General features: G+C 38.7%; 1 protein-coding gene across 1 annotated transcript in view; it reads left to right on the forward strand.

Moving 5' to 3' along the window:
• LOC107675623 (uncharacterized protein C16orf52 homolog B-like) overlaps positions 1–14,888 on the forward strand; it is a 29,541-nt gene that overhangs the window by 1,744 nt on the left and 12,909 nt on the right. The window contains exon 2 of the mRNA XM_016470024.1: positions 14,624–14,836. Within this exon, the coding sequence (XP_016325510.1) occupies positions 14,624–14,836 (213 nt within the window). The remainder of the gene's footprint in view (positions 1–14,623; positions 14,837–14,888) is intronic.

Below are 14,888 nucleotides of genomic sequence, written 5' to 3' on the forward strand. Positions count from 1 at the left end.
GAACGCGCCGGCGGATCTCCACCAAATTCTGGGGATCCCTTCAGCTCGAGGAGCCCTCTTGAACGCCACCCTCCGCGCGTCGGTAGCCCCCCGGGATCGCTAGATCGGTCGGCACCGGACCGCGAATTTAACCAGCCGTAACAACCGAACCCCGGGGGCTATCCACGCGGGGGTGGTCTCATTCGAAAGAGGGCCTCGAGATGTACACTCGATTCGCGTTCGAGAGGGTTCCTCGAGCTGAAGGGATCACCCGAATTTGGTGCGGATTCGCCGCGCCGTTACGGAGATATGGCCATTCAAAGTTTCAATGGTTTTCCATTGACTTAAGCTTTAAAGCGTTTCATCCAGGTCGCCAGTAGCAAACAATGGAGCGCGCTCTGCTGGACAAACTAAGTAATTACACCATTTCAAGCATTTTATCTGCATTATATGTTCTGTAAAAAAAATGTTCATATCGGCAGCATATCAGCGGCATATTCGCCGATACCGATATATCGGCGACAGGCTCATATCGGCCGATAATATCGGCAAAACGATATATCGGTCGGGCTCTAGTAGATATACTGCAGTATTTCCTCTCTCAATCAGTAGAAAATATGGTTAACACCCGGTCATGCATGAAAAAAAAAATACCGCCATGTACCGTGAAACCAGTATAATTTTGGAAAATACCATGATATAAATTTTTGGTCAGCACTAAGCCCCGCCCACCAATTCACACATGTAGGTGTAAATTACAAGATCAAACGCAGGTCTACGCAGAAATCAAATTATAAAGATGTTCTGAAGACAAGAAGACGCTGTGCAGTGCCAAGTTGTTGAAAAACACCGTCTTTGCATCACTTTCCTTCTGATCCCATCCCAACATTAGAAAAGAGTGGATTATTTTTAATGAAGATCCAGACCACGTCAGTAAGAATTTGGTCGTTTGTTTACTTCATTTTACCTTGGATTCGTTTACAAACAAGCCACAATTCAACGCAGGATTTTCAGAAAGATTGAAACTAAAAGACGATGCTGTGACGACTATATTGGATCCGACAGTAATGTCGCACCACACAAGTGTGAGTAACTGTTTTTATTACATGCTCACTATTGATTTGTCTGTTATTACAGATCATTTGATATGTACTGAGTATTTGTGTTTTTTACCTAAACCACAGCAGCATCCATCTGAGAAGGCCGTAGGCTGTCAAACACGCAACTGTTAGCCAATCATAGCAGTGGGCATTTACTTCAGAGTCGACAATCCGCCACACCTATTCAAACAGAGCATTCTGATGAGGGGGGTCAAAACAGGACAGAAAATAGCTATTATCCACCTTATTCTTCCCGTAAGAGTGGGTGCGGCCATTTGTAGTTTTTATGGGTCTGGCTTTCATCCGCTTCCAGCTATTTTTAGCTGTAAAAAACAGATTGTTTTGCTGCTTGATATTGCAAACTGGTGTGTCTTAACTTATTATTTTAATGTATTATCTTAATTATGAACACGCTGGTTTGTCGTGCAAACAGTTTTACCGTTTACTGCACGTTGTTATTCTTCTCCTTATTTCCCCACAGCGCCTAATGAACCGGAAGTCTTGCCCATAGGCTTACTTCCGCTTTGAAGAATAAGGTGGATAAATTATGATGTTTTTTGATGCAAAAATCTTGATAACATTATAAGTAGACCTCAGTACAAAATACCTTTAAAGCTCATTTCCCCATTGCTCTCATCTCAGACTCATTATGCTGTTTGACAGGAATGTGGCCATCCAGACAGACGCCCAGTCTGTCACCTCGAACCCTAGCTGAAAAAGGAGATCTTTTTGATTGGCATTTACTGCTCTTATTCACATCTGCGGTGCCAGTGAGACAGCTGTAAGGATGGTATGTTTGTGTTTGTACACTTTTTCAAAAGGAAACTACAGTTCACAGGCAGGAGTCACGGCAGAGACAGGAAATTATGCAGCGGAGACCTTCAAACTCAACCCGTGACTGAGAACCCAAGAGCTCGCAGGGACAAAACACGAGTTGGTGGTCGTGACATTTACAAAATGAAAAAAAAAAGCCTTCCGAGCCTTTTATTCCCAGAGAAACACTTGGAGTGAGAGGAATGATTAATTCCTTTCTCCGTGTGACAGCATACAGTACTCATTTCATTCTCCAGGCAGGGAGCTGATTGTTTGGAGCTTGTTTTAGAGGTGTCGATGGCATTTATAACAGTCCTGTTTCTGTTTGCAGAAAAACAAGCGCCCAACTAGAAATGCCACTTCCTCCCACTGTTTCTGAAGCACTTGCTCATGCAGAATTCTGACTCAAGAACAAAATATGAAAGCATATTTTAAACTGGAGGATGTTTTCAGACTTTTTCTCTGAGCTGATTTTGATTTTTTTTCTAAACTAGGCTGAGATGACAATGTTTCAAGGCTCAACATTAAGAACTTTTAATTAAATTATATTATTATTTAAAATTCCATATAGGTCTCTTGACATGTATTATTTTTACAAATGCATGACATGAACCTGTTCTTCCTGCTATCTATGCAAAGGTATCACATAAAGTACACCTGAATGGAGGACCAAAGTGCTTAATTTAATGATCAAAACAATAAATCAGTTAAAAACCTATATTTAGACTTGGAAAAGTGCAGTTACCCAAGAAAAATAATTCAAAACAATATAGTGCACTGGATGTCACGATAACAGCAATTTTAAGGGTGCATTTCTGTTTAATATGGGCAAATACATGTTTTACTTTTTTTTTTTTTATATTTATTTTTTTTTATTACACAATATTTCGATGCTGTGCATCTCAAGACCCTTGCGTTCTTTTCCATTCTATTCCAGGCAGTCAGTTCAGCTGTTGCCCATTTTCACTCTTTTGGCCCTCTTCGCTCAACAGAAACATGCATGCATGCAGTGATGCCTTCTGCTGTATTGAGCCCTGCTCTTATTGGAAACTGAGAACAATCAAATTAGACCAAATATTTCATAAGCAGGCATGCGAAAGGGGCGCAGACCATTAGTAGATTTTGTGAATGCCCGGCGTTCCGATTCTCCGAAAACCCGTGGAGTTTTCTTAAGACACGGATTCCATGTGGGCCTGGTTATTTTGTCCCATTCATTGTAATTCATTGAGCTACATACTGAGGAGCTCTTTGGAAAGAAGTTATTATGAAAAGGACTGACATGCTCTCAGCAATGCTTATCCGAACACATGAAAGGAATAAGAAGCGACAGAGAGACAGACCTCTTGAAAAGTGATGAGGCCGGTCTGTTTATGCCACTGACTCATGGCTGCTTGAGAAAAGTTGAGAAGAGTCGCTGACTCCGTTCAACCTGCAGTGAGCAGTTCTAGGGTCTTGCTGCTTTAAGATTGACCGTATTTATTTTCTTATTTAATGTGCCTGCTTTATCATTTATAACTAGTGGTATATTTTATTGATACATTATAATACAATTTTGTTTCACATGTAAATTAAAGCTTTTGAGATGTATACCTATTTTCTGAAATGACAGAATTTAAAAAAACCTAAAAATACTTAATGCACTAGTTTTGCATTACCCTTGAAAAATATTGACCAATACTAAAAAAAAAAAAAAACGCTATGCAAGTCAATAGGGACCAGCAACTGATGGTGAACTGTCCCTTTAACCAACGTTTTATGATCTTATCTAGTCATGTCCTGCATTTTTATTGTTTCATGGTTAGTGTTACGATATTAGCATTTCAACAGCTCAACAGACATGTCTGTGATTGGCTACAGTGCTCAGCACTCTTTAGTCGTTAATTAGAGCGCAAACACAAATACACATGGCACTGTATGAACTGCATGCTGATCAGCAGTACCGAATAGAGTCAGTACTTCGTAGGGCTGCACGATATTGGAAAAAACTCACATTGCGATATTTTTTTTTCTGCGATATGAAAAAAAATCTGATGACTTCAATAGCTCATTTTGGAAAGAAAAAAAAATCAATGACTGGGGTGATTTTGTAGGCGAGTAAATCAGCATAGGAAATAAACATTACAAGCATAGATAAATAACAGAACAAAGATACAAATGAAATAAGCAGTGCTTTATATTTTTCAGGTAAGTAACAGTATTCAGGTACAGAAATCGAATAATCAAATGTAAAATAACACTGCATAGTCTTCACTATAAATTAAATCTAACAAATCTGTGTTAAAGCTATAGTGATTTTTCTTTGTGTTTTGTTGTTTGATTAACGTTCATGACACAGAAAGCAACAGGAACATTAAACTGCTGTAAACCAATATATTGTTACACATCCATTTTCTTTCTCAATTGTTTACCTTCATCTAAGCCATAAGCATCTGTGTTTACAAGGATACTTGCAGAGGACAGTATTTCAGGCACAAATAGACGCAGAAGTGAACCGAAATCAGAGGTCACGTGCATCTGCGTGGCTCTCACTGTGTCTACACTGGATGCGACAAAATACTATAGAACCCATTATAATCAGTGATGCTGTGTGACTGACTATACTGGATTGCGCGCGACACGACAAATCCCGACAGTAAACTGATGTCTCGTTCTATTTATGATGATGTACTACTGACACAAAGTTCAAATGATATGCAACGGTCACTTTGTCGTGTCCAGTGTAGACAGACTTTGGGGCTTGTTCACATGTCAGCCTAAAAACGCGTGGAAAACGCCAGCCGCGCCGCTTTCTCCTTCTTTCCAAAGCGCTCGGGAGCTTGCGCTTTCGTGGCGTCTGCTGTTGCTAAGCGACCGTGACCTGCGCTCTCCGCAACGACGTGGAAGTTTCAACAAAGGATTAATGGATTTCCAGCACTGAAAATCCCTTGCAGTAGCTCTGCTACTAAATTTATTTAAAATGGGTATCTCTATACAGCTGTCGCATCCGGTGTAGACACCGTGTCTGTGTGTGAGCAAAGAAAACAATCAGTATAAATATAACGATCAGTAGTCTATACTAAACATCGCACATCCTGCGATGTGATTATCGCGGATGCGCACATCGCGATATCGATGTTGAAACGATATATCGTGCAGCCCTAGTACATCGTTCTACTGGTAATACAGAAAGTCTGGTTTTGTCACATTTTTATAATTTAAGGATCCACTTGGTACCGAAGTACTGGTACTTTTGACAACACTATGCATTATATATATGAGGGTTGGACAAAATAATGTGAACACCCATTATTAAAGTTATTAATAACATTTGTGCAGGCTACAGTGAAAAAAAACTCATCCTGCGATTATCATTTTCTTATAGTTTCTGTGTATTATCTAGTTTGTTCAACAAGCCCCATGGGTCAAATGGGTGACTTGTTAGACTTCCAAAAAGGGGCAAATCATGGAGGCCTGTTTAGTAGGATCGTTTGTAACCTTAACAGCCAATTTGTTTTGTTGTTTTATGATCATGCCTGTTTTCACAAAGAATGGCTAGTCTTCATAAGTGAAGGAGAAAAATGGGCAAAAACCAAAAATGAATGATAGAGACCATCGATCACGAAGAAGGACTGTGTCCAAACAACATAGAACTACTGCAGCAAAGTGACAGAAAACGTCAGTATTCACCTTAAAGACCCTGTTTCCACAAAAACCGACTGCAGAGAACTTTGCAAAGGCAGCATCTATGAAAGAGCTGCAATTGCTCAAAGTTTAATCACAGACACTAATGCTAAAACACAAAAAATACAGTGTCATGATTAGGCATGGGACGATAACTGGTTTCAAAGTATACCACGGTTTGGAAAAGTCACGGTTTCAAAACCACTAAAATTTTCCGTTATACCGTTCCTGCGGTATGCGCAGTTTTTTTAGATGACGTTTTAGCGCCGATCGCTAAATAAATACTTCCAAGTCGAAGTATCCAAGTCCCTCTTTCACCCCCGATCAAGACAGAGACCCACCCGCCGTTTGTTTCAGTGTTGAAATAAATACTATTTGGCTTGCTACCGAGGCAGATAACATGGCTAATTAACTAGCTAACGTCAACTAGTTTCCTCCACAGAGTGGAGGAATAGCAGTCTAAAGTACGTACTGTAGCCTACTTTTCTGCGATTTAGTACAATAATTAAATTTAGCTGGTATCACGTCTATACTTTTAAGCCTAATCTAAGGTTATCATTAGGGATGCACGATATATCGGCCACCATAACGGTATCGGACGATAAATGCTCATTTTTTCTGTTATTGGTATCGGCCCGATAAGAAAATTATCATACCATCAGAATCTCATACCGGCCCATGCCTAGTCATGATTAGGGCTGGGCGATATAGCTAAAAAATGTATCAACGATATAATGTTTCATATCGTTCGGTATCGATAATTATTGACATTTTTATAGCCTTTTTTAAAACACAGCAATAGAGAATTTATTTTTTTTTTATTTAACCACTGTATTTTTTAAATTAACCCAATTTATTGAGACAAACGACAAATGTAATGTCAACGCAGGGAATTAACTGTCTATAAAAACCGTGCATTACGTCTAAATTAACTCATATAAATCAAATATATATTGCATAAACGATTCTGAACAAAACATATTTTATCTTATTCATATCTTATTCGACCGTAAGTGCCTTGCGAAGTGGACTTCACATGAAATTCCGCCATGATTCCAGTTCCAAGAGAACGTGCACGTTACATTCAAAGGGCATTAAAGTGTGCGAGACATAAATTTATATTGTATTTATTTACAGAGGTAGGGGAGAGCGGGGCACAAAGTAACACTATTTGACTTTCTCAGTTTGTGTAAATCCACATGGGGTTCAGAATATATATATATATTTTTATCCACAGTAATTTTACACTTGTCTAGTACAAATATGTGCCACACAAATAAGTGTTATACATCATTCGAAACTGTTAAGTGTATACTTTTATTTGTGTACACTCACAATAACAACAAAACTGTGTGCTTTTGTAAAATAAAGAAACAAACATTTACGTTTTTCGTTATTTATCGCAAAACAATGGAAGTGAAATGTGACAACATGGCCCGTAGGTGGAACACATTGTAACATCTGAGGGGCACGTTGTAATTTGACCATATGGACAGCTTAAAATCTTATCTGATCGAATGAACAATCTGATTTTGTAATTTGACAATGAACACATTGCAACCATGCATGGGACGGTCCACATAAACGAGCAAAAATGCTTTATATGTCTTGAAATAATCATTTCTAAACATTAAACATTGACTGTCAGTCTTTATTCACCTGTTTCTCGTTGTTTCTCATTAAAAATGTAAGTAAATAGTGTAAATTACATCACTAATGTCATAGAATAGCACATAAAAACTGAGATAAAAAATTTACTTAAGCTAGAATTAAAATTGTACTATGGTAAAATAAATATTCAAACCACGTGTTACAACTAACCCCCATTACTTTGTGCATTGCACTCATCGCAAGTTTATTGTTAAATTGTTAAATGCCCTTACATATCTCTGTCACCATTATAAGTGTTTGATAACCACATTTGAGTGATCATTGCAAAAAATGTGTTTATGTATATATATTCTGTTTATGTATATACTGTATTGACACACGAATGGGAAAGTGTCCAAACTTTTGACTGGTACTGTACTATAATATACACAAAGAATGTAGGCCGATATATCGGTATTGGCCTTTTTTTACTCCCTAATAGGGCTGCACGATAAATCGCATGCGATATTTAACGCGCATCTTGTCAGAAGAGATTTACCGCTGATTACAGAACCGGCTTTCTGACAAGATGCGCGTTAAATATCGCATGCGATTTATCGTGCAGCCCTACTCCCTAATATCGGTATCGGTATCGGCCCCAAAAAAAACATATCGGTCGGGCTCTAGTGTGTAGTGTGTCATCAACTGTTAAGTCCATTCATCTTTTTTTTCCAAGTTTTCTTTTGGTAAAATCTTGTAATGCTTCCAGCAGTGAATACATTTTCCTTGTGTTTACTGTGGGTTCATCGCGAGTACAGGATGTGTATGCATCTGAGAGAATTCAGTGCGTTAAAAAAGAACAAGCCTGTAGCGCCGCATACGGCCTCCGCTTTCCACCCACTAGGGTTCAGAGGCTGTTTGACTCATCTAGCGCTCCATATCTCCAGAGCTGCTCGACCTGCACTAATGAGAGAACAGCCATGCTTAGTAAGCAGATGCATTTGCTTCATTTCCTGTTGTTTCACGCACAGGCTGTGAACAGGTGAGTGGTCCAGAGTGTCTGAACGTGTCGAGGCGCTGTTGAAATGGAGTTTCTCAAAGGTTACGAGTGTTTACCGCTTTATCTCCCAGCGTAATGCCAACAGTGCCCACTTATTGTGAGAAACCCCTCCCTCATAGCTTCTTCACCAGTGGCATGTAGCTGTTGAGTATTTTTCAATTAAGTTAACAATGGAAAAAAAAGATAAAAAGGGTCACTAATAAAACGAAGAACGAATAAATAATTGCTATATAGCAATAGAACAAGAGTGCTTGAAGTTTTTTTTTTTTCAGTATGTGACTCTGAAGGGTTTATTCTGTGCATCTTATACTTCCAAGTTGGGCATTCATTATTATGACATGTAAATGAATGAATTAAAAAATATCTTTCTGTTTTTGGATTATAGATATATTGTATATATTGAGCAGGTGTACATTTTGTGTGCCAACTAACATTTTGAAATTACGAACATTTTGATGAATTCAAAATTTTGTGTCAGAGCAGCTTTATGAATGATTTACACAAAAATCATTCTGCTTGTGTTTCATGAATGAAGCTCGTTATGTGCATTATAGATCAGTGTTTCTGCCATCTTTCAAATCGACATGCCCGTCACAACACGGCAACTTGTGTATCATCTAGAATTGAGGTTTTCCACTTGTAAGTACAACTTGACTTAATCACTAGCTATGTTTCCATCCAGAGTTGCAAAATTGGAACATCTGCAAACAAAGCACCGTTTCCATCCAGCGAGACGAAGCAAACAAAATCGTCACTTGCTGATAAACTGGCGACAAATAAAACTAAGAAAAAGGTCATCTGCTGCAGTGGATCAAGCCACTGTGGGCCTACATAATTACTTGTGCCTCAGAGCGCGCAGACGAAATGAAACGCGTTCATGTTATCTTACTTACGGAGGTGGATGCCTGATGTTTGGGAATGCAGTCGTGTAAGACAACACGACTTTCACAGACTTTGGCTCAGGCATTTCAGAATAAACAAAACAACATTTCAGATCCTGTGCGATGAGATCAGTCTGCTGTTTAGTCCAGTTATGCCGACCCATCGCGCAAAGTCACAGACTTCTTTGATGCGCATCAAGGAATTTATTTGGTAAATGTGTTTTAATCGTAGTTTAAACACATGCGCATTTTTAGAATTTATGCACATCTTGGTGTTAACATTCAGTGTTTTTTTTTTTAATGCCATATCCTAAAATGCGCATAAAAATAGGTGGATGGAAACATAGTATGGCTGCACAATTAATCGAATTTCTAATCGCGATTACAATTATGGATGCCACAATTAATCGTTCAAAGTCCACTTATGTTATTCTGTGTGCTTAAGATGCTTTTTTTCTTTTTCTTTCTACATGTTATCTTAAGGGTTTTTCCATTGCTTTCATTTTAGTTTTAGTATAACACTATAATACCATTTATATTTTTACTTTTTTATAATTTAAAGAAGAAACCAATCCGATGTATAGTTGACATTTGAGGCTTAATACTATAGAAAAGCACTAAACGTTTTTCAGTTAGTGTTTTCAGCTTGTTTATTTTCATATAAAAATACGGAATGCAGTTGCATCAAACAATGGTATAAACATCATTCGATGTAAATTGTGATAATCGTAATTAATAATCGCAATTACAATTTCAAGGCAATAATCGACAATTATGATTTTTGTCATAATCGTGCAGCCCTAAAACATAGCTATTCATGAACTTATAATTACTATTTCCGACTCCACTTAAAGAATCCATAATGTACATATTTTTAACAAAAAGTACATTTGACCCCTTGTGCAGTCGGCAGAGAGCATTCAATCAAAGAGCGACTAGCTGGGAGCACAAATATAACTTTGACATTTCTGATATTAAGCCAGATAGAATGTTTGTTTCTGTTTTAAGTTATTTTAAGGACAAAGCTGAGGGACAAGTCCAAATGGTTTTCTATGGTGGACAGTTGGTTGAACTTGTAATGAAACCTGACAATTCCTTTAATTTAAGTGCTTTATTTAAATATCCATGACCACATTTACCAAATTTGATTGCAGATGGATAGGACACGTGTTTCTTGATAATCACAAACAAAAGTTTGAGTCACTGACATATTCTGCTGAATAGTGTATTTCTAGTTTCCAGCGAAGGCTTCTTGGGAATTTGGCATGAGCTCCAACGCTCTGACTTGTTCCCCGTTTATTTATCCAGATGTGTTGTTCTAAATGATGCTCTTTTTGTGTGTGTGCATGTGTTTTTGGGAAAGGACTGAATGTCTAAACTGCAGTTGTGGGTGCGATTCAGTCAGTGTTGTCTTTCTTTTTAGTTTACCGTAGCATGCCAGCTGGTTGTAATGATGGAATTAGACGTTGAAGTTGTGAATCAGCGGGGGATTGGTGGGTGATGAGGGAAATGTTTACCGGATGCAGACACTAGACTTTATCAAGCCCATTAAAGGCTTTCTTCCCACCAAGACAAAATGCTTCTTTCCCATCATCAAACTTAATCCAACTCGAAGATCTGTTTTACATTTGCAACCCTGTAACGGCTCATGATAATAAAGCCAAGCATAAATCAACTTTCTTGCTTATAAATTGTGAAAATCCTCTAGAGCTTGTAATGCAGATGAACCTATTTTGCCTGAAGCAAAATGAATACATCTGTTTATTGAACTAATTGAATTCGTAGTGATATGCTGTATACTCTGAACTGTATATTTTTGGTTTAAAAAAAAAAAGGCCAAATCAGATGGCTATAATTAGAAAATTCTGTCATCGTTTATTCGCCCTCGTGTTGTTCCAAACCCATAAGAAATGAATTCATCATCAGAACACAAATAAAGATAGATTGAATCAAATCTGAGAGATTTCAGTCCCTCCATTGAAAGTCTATTTACCCAAAACTCTGATGCTTCAAAACATTCGTAAAGAGATCAAAAATTAAATCCACATGAATTGAGCAGTTCAATCCATGAAGAGGCATGAACACTTTATATGCTGAACAGATTTAATTTAGGCTTTGATCATTGATCAGCAAACATAAACAGAAGAGCAACCATATTTGGTTGACACGCGAGAACAAACCTCATAGGTTTGTCACAGAAGCTCAATTAGTTCTCAAGGCCTGTTCACAGGTTCGGCACAAAAATTCAGTCCGATTTTTACCATACAATTTGTCTGTTTAGACCAAATGCTTAAAAAAACTGCAGACTGGCTTAACAAACATGCAGATTCTTCCCCTGACAGTAGGTGGCACTTAAAGAAGAGCAGAAATGCAGCATTTACTCCAAATACTACAGTACACAAAGCAGTGCAGCTCAACAGTATTTAGCTACATGTTTTCAAACAACTGTTTAGATATTTGTATTCACTATAGGGTTTATCAGATAACAGCAAATACAAGAGTACAGAGACAAAAAAGCCAGGTCTGGATTTTGTTGTTCATTGTTGCATAAAAAAAATACTCTGTTCGTAAGTTATAGTTTTATGTAACGGCAGTAGCTCTGGGCATGGGAAAGAGATCAGAACATGTTTCTGTAAAAAAATGAAAATGTCAATCTGAACAAACGAAATAACAGCCGATCATTCAAATTAAAGTGTTTATCGCATCGAATATTCATCTTTGTGTGAACAGGCATTCAGGGGTCAATTCCAAACCAAACAGCTTTATGTTGGTAAATGTGGTAAATGTACTTGTTAATAGTTCAACAAACTTGAATCAAATGAAGTTGTTCGCTCACATGAAATCCCTAATCACATGGATTCCTGTTCAGATGGCTTCATTTTGCCCACAGAATTTCGCCATATCTGCATAAATGTGACCGCAGCTGTAGGGATGTCAAAGGTTCTTCGGTGCCAAGTCAATAATAAAATAAGATGTAACTGTAGCAGTCTTTAATAGAGCTAGTATGTAGTACCGGCTCTCCTATCAACAACTTGTCCTGTGTCTGGCTTCTTTTGTATATTAAGCACATATTTCCAGTGAAACATCACCATTTTTGATACACTATCAAAGCTGTACAGATATTCACAACAATGGTATTTCTGCTTGTGTCATTAGTTTTTACCGTGGTGTCCAAATCGGTATTGAGAATTGAGACATTCCACTGGTATTTCTGAAATTATTTTGTACTGTAATCTCAATAACAGACCATCTTTTGTCACTGTAGTTAAATCTGTCTAACTGGGAGAGGTGCTGAGCTGTTATCATTCTGACTGTACGTGGAGTAAAGGACAGGATTTCCGTAGTTCTTCCATGTCCAGGATGTTTTCTTGGTGGATTCTCCGCAATCCACTGCCTGTTTTCCAGGGCGTAGTGTGAATTCCTCCCCTATGCGAACCCTGGTTTAGTGATGCATTTGAAGTTCCCTTACAGCTTCTCTAGACCTGCTCTTGGAAATTCATAGACCGCACAGCACCAGTCTGAGTATCAGCGCCAGCAGGCGCACTCATCACTACAGAGCTCTGGACGCCATTGTGCTTGACAGATATCAAAATCATGCAAATGTTTTATGTCACTCCAGAGGAGAACTCAGCAGAATGTGACTGCTACCAGATGTAAGCTCAACCAGTGACGAGTCTTTTTAACTGATTAAGTGCCTCCCTTGTTTTCCTGCTCGATAAAGGAATCCTACACACTTTAAGATGGCCAAAATGCATGCCAGCGTGGGCATAAACAAAACTCCCAGTCAGGCTGAAATGCAGTGAGATCTTAAAATGCGAGCTTTTCTGTGTCAATTAAATTCATGTGTTTACATTTGATGCCATCTTTCATTGTAGTATGTGCTCAGAAGGACATAAGCGAAAGCATATACAAGCACATCACGTGAAATGGACATCAGGAGTCAGAAACTTACAGAAGTTGGCATTTCCCAGCCACAGAAAGTGCATTAATGTTGCCAAAAAATAGAATCAAATGGAATTAATATTATCAGCAGAGATTAGTAATAGTGTTATTTCTTCAGTTTCAATCAAGTTAGGTATTTAACAGTGGAGTCTTGTTGAAAATAATTACCGGCTTATCAGTATTGCTTATTGAACAGTGTTGCTTTTTTGTATAATTAGGTGTTTTATATTATCTGAGGTCAGCCCTTTCCTGAGGCCGTGGGAATGATGAAGTCTTGTGCTCCGTCTCTCGGCTGTCTTGGCGCTTAGTTGAGTCGGTGTGTTGCAGTTCTGATCAAGTGACTCGAGTGATACAGACACTGTGAGGAGTGCATATGGTTTGTGTACAGCCTTCACACTCTTCCAGGTGGTAGAAAGCACTTTATAATGCAAAAAGTAACATGCTACTTTACATAAGTAATGATGTTACTTTATTGGTTGCATCAAGCAATACAGTAATGCAGTCCCTAAATCTGCAAATGAATAAGTAGAACTTACCTGTTCCATCAAACTCATGCTCATCATTCTTATATGAATGTCTTCTGCCAAGTCTGGGCTATTGCAGCCCTAAACATAGAATGTGACTTAAATGATATAGGCCTGAGTTTACACTGTTAAAGCATGAATAACATACCATAATTGTTAAGACTAACACTAAAAACTTGTGCCTTTGTGTGTTGTTGATTGTGGATGAAGCCCTGCTTGGTGCACTGTAAGTAACAAGAAGCTTTATACATATGAATTGTTTTAACAGTTAATTTTGGGAATGCAGTTAATGCATTCATTCACTAAAATAACTTAATCATTAATTGTATAAGCAAATGCATATGACATAAAAATTATCCATGGCAGAAATCCAGTTGCTTAATGATTATTTTTAGTGCACCTTCTAGTCCTAACACATTAAACCTTGTGTATGGTCTTAACTGGATTGTGTGACTGAGACCCACAGGTTAACGCACAGTCTCTTACTGGTTAATCTCTGGTTAATCTGTTTGGGTGGCCATGTGTGTAATCTGACTGTAAAGTGGCTATAAGGATTTAGCTGGCTGTGAAGACAGAACCTGAATGAAAAGTAAGGCACCGTAGTTTACTGCCACTTAAACTACTGTCATCCTAAAATTCTAAAGGTACGGTGGTGTGATATTATTTTGTTCATATCAGTACCTGGCCGAGACAACAATGTGCATTCAGCACATTTCAGCTGTTCAGCCAGTGAAATGTATTTTAAATCGATGTAAATGTCAGTCTTGAAATGCTTTTTTCTTGCCTGAACGTGTGCTTGAGTACAGCGGCACAGGCACAGCCTCAGGGACTATGTGTCTGACAGGTGCAGCGTGTTTTCCTGCAGAAAACAAGCTCTGAACTTTATACTCAACGGCTGTGTTGTCTCTGGTGTGCCAGGTTATAGTTTAGTCCATAGCTAAACACCCAGGCCTTAATTAAGGGTCTTTTTTTCCCCCCATTCCTGATAAAGAGCAGATCCTGCAAAACACCCTTCAGGTTTTTGTGGGTTGATTGTGACTCACATGTCATTAATGTTGTTGTATTTGATTCCAGGAGCTCTAACTGTGGGGCTGGTGCGCCAATGTCAGACCATTCACGGACGAGATCGAACCTGCATCCCCCCGCGACTTCCCCCGGAGTGGGTCACCACGCTCTTCTTTATCATCATGGGCATCATCTCCCTCACGGTCACCTGTGGCCTGCTGGTGGCCTCGCACTGGCGTCGAGAAGCCACGAAGTACGCAAGGTGGATCGCCTTCACAGGAAGTGAGTGACGCATCTCATGTTTGAATCCCCCCCCCCCCCCCCCCCCAGCTCC

Source organism: Sinocyclocheilus anshuiensis, unplaced genomic scaffold (genome assembly GCF_001515605.1).
Source record: "Sinocyclocheilus anshuiensis isolate Anshui unplaced genomic scaffold, SAMN03320099.WGS_v1.1 scaffold2214, whole genome shotgun sequence".
NCBI classification, from domain to species: domain Eukaryota; kingdom Metazoa; phylum Chordata; class Actinopteri; order Cypriniformes; family Cyprinidae; genus Sinocyclocheilus; species Sinocyclocheilus anshuiensis.